At 45.5% G+C, this 10,115-nt stretch overlaps 1 protein-coding gene across 1 annotated transcript; it reads right to left on the reverse strand.

Annotated features, from left to right (window-relative positions):
* Positions 1–103: 103 nt before the first annotated feature.
* STK16 (serine/threonine kinase 16) lies at positions 104–10,024 on the reverse strand. Its single transcript, XM_066611606.1, has 9 exons — positions 9,851–10,024; positions 6,720–6,944; positions 4,920–5,032; positions 3,009–3,228; positions 2,559–2,692; positions 2,169–2,289; positions 1,071–1,166; positions 801–922; positions 104–721 (listed from the first exon to the last, which is right to left on the reverse strand). The coding sequence occupies exons 3-9, from the start codon at positions 5,003–5,005 to the stop codon at positions 583–585; spliced, it is 918 nt and encodes a 305-aa protein (XP_066467703.1). The 5' UTR covers positions 5,006–5,032; positions 6,720–6,944; positions 9,851–10,024; the 3' UTR covers positions 104–582.
* Between the last annotated feature and the right edge of the window lie 91 nt (positions 10,025–10,115).

The raw sequence follows: 10,115 nt of genomic DNA on the forward strand, positions 1-10,115 counted from the left end.
GAAAAAGGATAGAAGAGTACTTTGGCTAGATCAACCCTCCTCCACTCCAGCTTGTGGTGGCTTATAAACATGCAACTGAACACTTAATGCACTGACAAAGCTGTGTTGTGAAAACTTTATTCAACACACAGGCACAAAGGATTGCCTGCTTTGAAAATGAAAAGGGCACTAGCCCTTCTGCAACAGCTCACCTGGAGTCTGTACAAAGAGCTAGGCATCTTTCTCTTCCCCACCAAGGTATCTTGGGTCTCTAGCAGCAGCAGGAGGATATTCTTCCTTATATTCCAGGCATATTCTTCCTGCTTTCTGTACGCAGCTCACAAGTGTCAGCAAAGCATGTAAGACTCCTGTAAGATACCTGGGATGCATGCTGGGGCACTAGGGAGAATATAACGCAAGTCAAACAGCACCATTGGTCCCAAAGTAGGAGATGGCCCTGTTGCAGGAGAATTCCTGAAGAAAGGTGGCAGACACAGAAACTAGTTCCATCTCCCCAAAACACTCAAGCGAGACCTGTCAAGTTTCTGCTCTCTGCAGAGGTCCTGTATAAATTACCCCATCTTCACTGCACACTCCATGGGCTCAGATACGTGTGACATCCTGTCCAGTGGAAGCTGGCTGTATCTCTTGAAGCTGGGAAATAACGTTAGCAATGTATGGACGCTCTTGGGGATTCACCACCATTGTAGAGGAGAGGAGACGTTCTAAGGCAGGTGAGTACCTGAAATTCAGGGGGGCTTAGAATCAGGTTTTTGAATAGAGGGCTCCCCAATTCTCCCTTCTAATCAGCAGCTCCTTACCTGGTATTCTGGGGCACAGTGAGGCGGTTCTGCACAGCCAAGGCCACGCTGTCACCCTTTTGGAAGGTCATGTCATAAGGCCCCTCACCAAACATCATGCAGTATAAAACACAGCCTAAGGACTAAGCAGAGACAAGAAGAGGATAGGGGACTGGTCCTAGAATGGTGAACTACACCTGACAAAGACACAGCCTCCCCAGGTTGCACAAACCTTGAGTATTTTGGAAAAAAAATGACAATGTTTCCAAATTAAAAAAAAAAAATCCTTACCCAGATGTCGGTACGTTCATCAATAACACATTCACGTTCAACAGTGAACAGCTCTGGTGCTCGATAAGAGATGGTGCAGCGCTGGGCAGCCCAGTCCTGTGAGATAAATGGGGGGGGGCAGAATTAACAGAACTGAGTGTCAACTGCAATGGATGGGGGCAGTAAGACTTCAATTCTATCTTCTGTCTCTGGAATCTTCTACACCTACTGCCTGCTAAGCGACAAACAGCACCAGGAAAGACCTTTTAACATGGTGACAATGTTAAAGGAAAAAGAGTAGGAGAGACCCAGCAAGACCACTGCATACCAAGAAGGAACTCTTGGGTTCCCTGCTTGCCCACAGGACTGATATTTTAGAAATAGTTTGAAATAGGCTGAAGTAATGATTTAATAATTCCCATAATACAAATATATCCTTTCCTTCAAAGAGCTATTGCTTGTATCCTGTTAAAACTACAACTATGCTATGTTTGAAGGAAAAGGGAAGCTGCTGTACTCAGTTCCCTCTTTAAGACCCAGGGATGGGGCTGGTTGGCCTGCTGGGGCACCAGTTGGTGGTGGCATAGGTAACCTCGGGGAACACACACAGCTGCCTTTATACAGAGTGAGATCACTGGCCCATGTATAATTATTTGTCAACTACCTTTTTCAACGGAGCTCAGCATGGCATGCATGGATGTGGGCTACTCCATTTTTATTTTAACAGACCTGTGAGATATGTTAGAAGAGAAAGAGAGAAACTGGCCCAAGCTTACCCCTCATGGCTAAGTGGAGATATGGAGGTCTCCCTGCCTCAAATCCAACCATCTTACCAGGACACCACACTAGTTCAGCTAACCCAGCACTACCCACTCTGAATGCCAATGAATATGTTGCAAAACAGTTCACTTGCTATAAATATACATCCACAAATGAGGTGACCATTTTTTAAATTCACCCCTATCACCATTAACAGTACATGTACAGAAGGTGAGGCCAGAACTATTTGAGCTTCTGCCTCCTATGTCTAATTTCAAAGCTTCTCCCACATCTTTGAAACATCTTTCTAACAACACAGAAAGCTTATTCCACTTCCCTTGCCCCAAGCCACCTTTATACCTGAACAGCCATAGCTTCTCGTGAGCTCTGGACCTCAATCCGTGCCCGATTCATGGAACCCAGGTCCATCAGCAATGGTTGGTCTTCATCATCCAGCAGCACATTTGTTGGTTTCAAGTCTCTGGAAGAGATGGGGTGGAAGACACTTGGAGTTGTTTAATTCCAGGCAGGTAAGAGGATTGCTCTTGTTCTGAACCCACTCACCTTTAAATGCCTCAACCCTGGGTTTCACCTTTTGACTTAACATTACCATGGATGCTCAGCGCCAACCTGCAGGTTCTTACTTTTGAAAACTCCTCAGCACTGATCTCTAATTCATCTACTCCCATCCTTGACTAATAATCTGCTCCAGCTATGAATTCTCTGTGTTTTTTAGACCCAGATTCTCACCTGTGTGCGTAACCTTTGTTGTGAATGGCCTGCAGGCCCCGGCAGATACCATGAAAGATGACAAGGATCCGTTCCTCAGGCATGAACATGCCTTTCTCTCTCAGAACCTCAACCTCCTGCCAGAGTGTCCCTCTCTGTAAACAGAAGCCCAGGTATCTTGATGAACAGGGTTGTATGTCCTCTCCCAAAATCACCAGATGAGGCCGTATTAAAACTGTGATCCAAAAGGTCTAAGGTTGATTTAATACACTACTAGGCACATTAAGGGGCGCCCAGAAGAGCCCAGCATCATCTCTGGGACTGGTGCCTCAATAACTTTCACCACCCAGCCATGCAAGACATATTGCCCCTAGACTACATATCCCAGCATGCACTGTTGTACCCATCTCTACCTTACATCTAGATTCCGGCAGCAACAGGCATGATGCTACTAGCTTCTCAGACATTCACCTTGAGGAAAGGCAACAGGAGCCAAGCTTCATGTTTGGATCCCCTCTCCACTATGGCATGTGCACGCAAGGGCAGAATGTTGGGGTGCTCAAAGAGCAGATGCATCTCCACCTCATGCATGGCCTCTTGACGATCATCCTTGTCATGGCATATGATGCGTTTCAGTGCATAAAAGCGCCCATCATGCAGCCCTTCTACTAAGTCCACGTAGCTAAAGCCACTGTGTAGAGGAAAAGAAGAAGAGAGCCAGCAGGTTGGCAGGGAAGGGAGTATTCCAATAGAAACAGAATCTAGGTAGCAAAATGTCCTATATCAACTTCAAAAGCTCAGGACCTCTTTCACATTAATTCTCATCTCTCCTCCTGTCTCCACACTAAGCACTCAATTGCCACACATCTCCACATTTCTACAGTGTCAACATTTTTTTTCTGCTAGAGGCTTGCCATCTCTCAGATATCACTTTAACCTTTTTTGTGGCACAAATGAGGGATGGCACCAGGAAGAGGAGAAGCATTCCATGATCAGGTTATTGAAGGAAACTGGGAGAAGATGAAATGCTAAGAAAGAGAATACATATCCTTCTCCCTCCAGCCCTCCTCTCAGGGGAGGGAAGCAATGCACAGCAGACATGCTGCACAACAGGGAGAACCCTGCAACTCCTTGCTGCCCCTCAATACAGTTCTGATAAATATTTATTAAGAGATTTCTACCCTGCCATTTTGGCCACACAGGGATCAACAGGGTCATTTCTGACAATAACAATAGTGCCAAAGGCATAGCAATTTATTTATTTATACGATTTTACTATACCCGACTCTTCAGTGCTAAGACTTTCAGAGAAGCTTACAATTAAAATAACAATCATAACTATTTTTAAAAAATTACATCAGCACTTCAACAAACATAAAAATAAGGTAAATAATTTAAAATCTAGGAGTCTACAGGATCTGGACAAATTGAAAGGCACAAAAAAAGACATCAGGCTCAGAACCAGTTAAGGGCCCAAGCCTATCCAACTTTCCAGCACCGGTGTAGCCACAGTGCAGTCCCAAGCTAAGGAAACAAATGTTCCCTTACCTTGAGGAGGCCTCTGTGATTGCCCCTCCACCACAGGATGCAGCACATGCCCCATTGGCACGGCAACACTGGCTCTGGAAAATTGGATAGGATTTGGCCCTAAGTCTCCTTGTGGAAGGCATTCCAAGAGAGAAAGCCGTATCCTGGGTCACACCCTCACCTCACCTCTGAGGATCAGCCATCTGGAGTAGGGGCTACTGTGGAAGATCTTAGTGCTCAGAGAAGTTTGTACAGGTTCATTTTAAACACATCTATCAAGATTCAGAAGGTTTGACTGCACATTAAAAGGACTCGAAGCCACTGGGGATGAAAGTTGGGGGATGGAACATAGCTGAGTCTGGTATTTCTTCTGAAACAGCAGCTGTTTTTCATTGTCAAACACAAGATGAAAAATCTTGTGTCAAAAACTGGAAGTCATGTCGTTCAGATAACTTACATGTTCAGTGTGTTTTGAATATCTAAAAGGATGACCTGAAGAGGGTGAATGTTTGTTTACAAGGGAAGACAAGAAGCAACAGGTTCAAGGCATAGCAAAGCAGACTTCAGTTTCACAGTCGAAATAAACTTTCCAACTCTAACGAATGATCAGGCAATGGAATGAGCAGCCTAGGGCAATTGTGGTATCACTTCTGCAAAGGATTTACAGTCTCATGTGTGTTTACTCAGACGTTCAACAGGGTTCACTTCTAAATAAAGTATGAATAGCACTGCAAAAAAAATTTTCTTAGTTCCTATATGAGGTACCTTCCAACTCTATCCCTTGCAGATAACAGCAGTGTTCAATGTGTAAGAAGAGATGTGTGAAAGCCCAGCCAGCAACTGCCTTATACTCACCCCTCCCCAAGTCTGTGGATTAAAAGATAACGTTTGTTATTGATGGTAAGGGTCCCCCTTGAGCAGGTACAAAGGGCGTGGCCCATGATGGTTGCTCCAACATCCTTCAGGCCCTAGAGAAAAAGAAAGCACCATAGAATTGTCCACCTACCAATCAACATATGCAATTTGCAGAACAGTGTCCACAACCATCAACATATACCAGCAAAACAAATGCCCCTAGGTAGCTTAAGCAAGTGATTCAAGCCACAGGGAAAACAAACTCTCCACCACCCATGCTTAATTTACCAAGCAAATGGGAACAGATTTATTTCCATCTCCAAACATGGCGATCAGTCCAATGCTGTGTTTGGGCAAAACATACTGAGTTTTCCAAAAAGAAATGGTGAGGTGATGTGGAAATGGGTGACTCCAGTCACCCAAGATCTTGTCCCTAACAGTCTTTGATGCCTGAGAGGAAAAGAAAACCTATTATTCATCTGAGTCAGGGAAGAAGGAGCAAGATCCCTCCTCTACCAACTAACTCCTAACATGGTTTAATAAGCTGCGACATGCCTGTGGTGGCACATAATCGGCATCATCCAAGAGGAAACTGAGTCATGACACCAACTGATTTGTATAAACAGAAAACTAACTGGTAAAGAGAGACAGGAAGTGGAAATGTTTAAATGACTGGCTACCAGAGATAGTTTACCACTTATAACTTTTTAATAATACAGGGAATAAATAAAGCATGCATGCCTGGTTCCTGATAATGTACATAAATTAAACTTTTTAAAAGCCATTTCTGCCCAATGTTGCATATACGTGACAGGAATCAAATGCGTACAGCTGAGGGCTGGGCAGAAATGGGTTAAACACTGGTGCTGGTGGGTTATATCTGGAGTCAAATTCTAGGCATGTCTACTCAGAAGTAAGTCCCACTGTGTTCATTGTCACTGTGTGCCAGAGGCTGCAATCCTATCCACAGTTACCTGGGAGTAAGCCCCACTGACTATAATGGGACTGAGTAGACATACATAGGATTGGGTTCTCAGGCTGCAATCCTATCCACACTTACTTGGGAGTAAGCCCCATTAACTACAGTGGGAGCTGCTTCTGAGTAGACGTGGATAGGATTGGGCTCTCAGGCTGCAATCCTATCCACACTTACCTGGGAGTAAGCCCCAGTGACAATCATGGGACTTACTTCTGAGTAGGCATGCTTGGGCTGTAAATTGCCCTGCCCCCTCCTCCTGCAAGCGGCAACTATGACACCAGCTTTCTGCTGGAGGAGCCTCCAGCTGAATCATCCACACTGAAAGGGGGATGTGCAGTTCACTCCTTGGAGTGATGTGAAAGGGGGATGTGTGAAAGTGCAGTTCACTCCTTGGAGTGAGGAGGGGAGGGGCAGGGCAGAGACAGCGGAGAGAGAGCAGACTCCCCAGTGTACTTAAACAGGCATTCCCACGTTCATTTTCATGCCCAGGTTCAGCATCAGCCCGCCCACCCATGTGGCTCCTTCAGAGGAGAGACAGCAGCTCTTCAGCTCCAGATTCTTGCCATGCTGCGATTACTCCGCAGTAAGGCGCAAATGCACTCTGCACGTGCTCAGAGGCCACCTCGCTACGTGTTCCAGGGCTGAGCTCCACCGTCCCAGGTGTGGAGCCCTGGCACCAATGAAGGGGCGGGGGGACTCTGCCAGCCAGCCAGCCTCAGCAGGGTCAAGCCCAGGGAGCAGAACCCTTGACCTTGCTAGCCCCACGCCCCGCCCACCTGCACAGCCAAACCGGGGGGGGGGGAGGACGACGAGGCACTCACCCAGGCTCAGCCCAGTGCGCAGGAGGCTTCTATGCGACCAGCGAGCCGCGCGCCACGTCTCATGGCGTCATTCTCCCGCGCCTCCTCTGGCAGAAGGTTGCCTAGCGACCAGGCAAGGAGTTGGAGGAAGAGCATGGAGTGAAGGATGAAGGTGGCAGGCATGGAGCTAGTGTGTAAACTCCCCGCTTGGAAAGCTTCCCCCTGGTGCTCCTCAAGTGGTTCCCCCTGGAAAAGAAATGGTGTCCCCTTCTGGATCTGTGGGCTTCCAGGGGCCACTCACAGCATGAAGGCAGTGGGCTGGTGGCTCCTCTCTGCATGTGGACCTGGACTGATGGGATGCTTTTTATCCACTTCCTCTGAGTTAACAGAAACCACCACTAGCAAGAAGGCGCCAGAAAGCAGCACTTAAGTTTCCTCTCAGATCCTTTGGGAGATGGGTTTCTGCTTGTGCTCCTATCTATCTATCTATCTATCTATCATCATCATCATCATCATCATCAGTGTTTTGCAACCTTTTTCATCTCAGGGCACACTGACAAGGCACTAAAATTGTCAAGGCACGCCATTCGGTTTTTGACAAGTGACAAGGCACACCAAGCTGCCAGAGAAGAGTTCAAATCCCCCATTTGCCCTACTGATAAATGACCTTCCCCCAAATTCCTGTGGCACACCTGTGGACCACTCGTGGCACACCAGTGTGCCACAGCACAGCGGTTGAAAATGGCTGATCTATCTAGCCTTCCCTCTGCCACAGCAGATGCCCAAGGTGGCTTATAAATTATAAATATATACAATTTATAAAAACAATCCAATAGTAGGGAGGAACATTGAAGATTTTCTTTGCTGTGGGTGGCTTGACCCATTTGTGTGAGAGTTAGGCTATTTATCTCCCTCTCTCCCCCCCCCCCCACACCTTTCTGCAATGCACTTGCTCCCTTCTCATGGCATATGTTAGTTCAGATTGGATAGGTTGATTTGTGGGGGATTGGGGATTGGATAGTAGTGCTTGGAGCACAGGATGGACTGGCAGGCCCTTCAACCTTCAAAATAACCCCTTCTATGCCTTGAGTTTAGTTTAGGGTTCTTTCATACAGAGTTCAGTGAAAGGGCACAGTTTTGTAGACAGATCTCACAGTTCCTAGCATCTGTAGTTAAAAGGTTTTTAAGAAACAGGACTGGGACCTAAAACCTTGAAAAGAGAGTGCCAGCTAGGGTAAGGAGTTCTGGGCTTCATATCCATTCTTCTTTTATTTTAACTTTATCCATTCTTCTTTTAACATATTAATATGTTAATATGTTTTTATTTGTTTTTAAATTGTTTTTAATATGTTGTAAGCCGCCTTGAGTCCCTTCAGGGAGAAAGGCGGGGTAAAAATAAAGTTATTATTATTATTATTATTTTGCATGCCAGTGCTGCAGCTGTAATTACAAAAAATGTGAGAGGGTATTCTCAGAGTAGTAGAGGAATGAAAGAACATAAGAGGGCAAAACTGGTGCAGTGACCTAGTGGTTAGTGATGGCCCCCACCTCCCTATTCTCTGCTGAAATTCAACTGGAGAAAGTTAGTCTGCACTGCCAAAGCTACCTTGGGGAAAGTCTTCCAGGTTAATAGAGAGACTTCTCCTTTAAACTAACCAGTAATGGAACATAGGCAGGCAAGTATACAAGGCAACCTACTCCCTCCTGAGTGAACTGAGACCATGCAGATAAACTGCAAAAGTAAAAACAGATTATTAAAAGGCTGAACAATTAAATTAACAGGGGAAATTAAATAGGTGAAACCAGGGTGCTGATCAACAAGCAAAAGGAGGGAAAAAAGGGGGGGAAGAGTGGCAGGAGGTTGGCAAAGTTGCTAAAAGGCAAGTGATGACACAAAAACTCTCATGCATCTTCTCTGGTACTCTTCCTACCCTCCTTACTCATACTGTTCAGGGTCCCAGTCTTGTAGCAAGGTGAGCAAGTGAGCCCCTGAAGCATAAGATGCCTCTAATATCAGACCAAATGCACAAAGGAGTGTGTGATATCCCCTGTTAATAACCTATTGCCATTTACCAAGTTTCACTTGTGGGATTGATCAGGTGGAGGTGGCTCACCTGTGTCTCTATATTTTCCACCCTGGAAATCAGGTGGGCTTACAGACCAATGCATTCACTCAAAGCCTGGTCCTTTGTTTACTGATCTGTTGGAGAAGTAGATGTTTGTAGAATAAACAGCAACAAAGCATAATGGCTACTGCACCTGGATGACTCAGCAGCTTTTTAGACTGCTGAGGCATCACAGAAGCCTCTGGGGTGCTAGAAAGGTCCAAACAGGTGAAAAATAGGCAAATAAGAGGGGGGAAATCCAGGGTTTTCATAGCATGCTAGAACTGTGTAGTTGTGGGACATACACTCTTGTTTAATATTACATTTGGAAGCAGGTGCATGGCTAAGCAAACTGGACAGTCCAAGAGCCTAAACAGGAACACATTTGCACCTTCTTTCAGAGAGAAAAATGATTTAGCAATGGTAAATTAGATAGTAAAGTGCTCATTAGGGATGGGGAGATAAGAGCTGGAAGTTAAAGTCAGATATTGTACATTCATATTAGGGCAGATTCATCATTGGAATAAACTGATCAGGAGGAGCAAGGAGGATTAATTTTCCATCATAGCTGCCAGAACAGTAAAAATATTATTTGGTTGCATGTAATGCAATAGCCTCCAGTATCAGCAAGGAAATACCCTGGTCTAGGAACCCAAGGGAGATCAAACTAGTTGTTCTCACTAATCCTTTTGCTCTTGCAGATTAAATGGGTGTGTCAGGCCGAGGGGCCCTGTTCCAACAGGACCTTTGGTTGAAGGTCCCATTTGGCTCCGTTCACGTGCTGTATATATTTTATCTGATCTCAGTGTTGCCTGCTTATAAGAGGAAATGAAAGAGCCTGATTTAGGCTACATATAAAGAATAGTAACTTGAGCTCTACTTAGGGCACATTCCTGAATCCTCTGTGCAATTACAAAATAAATGAATCACTTGGGGCCTTTGCTCTCAGTTCCCTGCCCCAGTTATTGACAGTTATCTCAGTTTGAGGAAGTCTTTGCTTTGAATATTTCTGTTCGAGCATAGAAAACAAACTGTCTGTTCCAGTACCTCTGTGGTGATTCTGTATTCTGTCTCCTCTAGATTGAAAGAGCTTGATGCCTCACGTGCTCCTTCAGTGATTTATGATTGCTAACTCCGGATCCAGTGGCTGGGACATCAATCTTCTTTTGTTGTCTTCATTTAAACAGCTCCTGTTTGTGTCTGCTTTTTGCCTCACAGGGGCCATCCCCAAACTTCCAAGGAAGTACTGGATCTGCCCACTGGCTGGTCATGTGATGACTCCCTCTGACTCTCAGTCCTGAACTGAAGTTGT

This window comes from Tiliqua scincoides, chromosome 1, assembly GCF_035046505.1.
Source record: "Tiliqua scincoides isolate rTilSci1 chromosome 1, rTilSci1.hap2, whole genome shotgun sequence".
Classification (NCBI taxonomy): domain Eukaryota; kingdom Metazoa; phylum Chordata; class Lepidosauria; order Squamata; family Scincidae; genus Tiliqua; species Tiliqua scincoides.

Bases quoted from the DNA above. Each gene is read 5' to 3' on its own strand.
- STK16 (XM_066611606.1), bottom strand. From the start codon at position 5,005: ATGGGCCACGCCCTTTGTACCTGCTCAAGGGGGACCCTTACCATCAAT. The intron at 2,693-3,008 runs GTGAATGTCTGA...TTCTGTTTACAG, and splicing joins TCCTGTTGCCTTTCCTCAAG to AGAGGGACACTCTGGCAGGA. The intron at 923-1,070 runs GTAAGGATTTTT...GTCTCTGCTTAG, and splicing joins ATGAACGTACCGACATCTGG to TCCTTAGGCTGTGTTTTATA.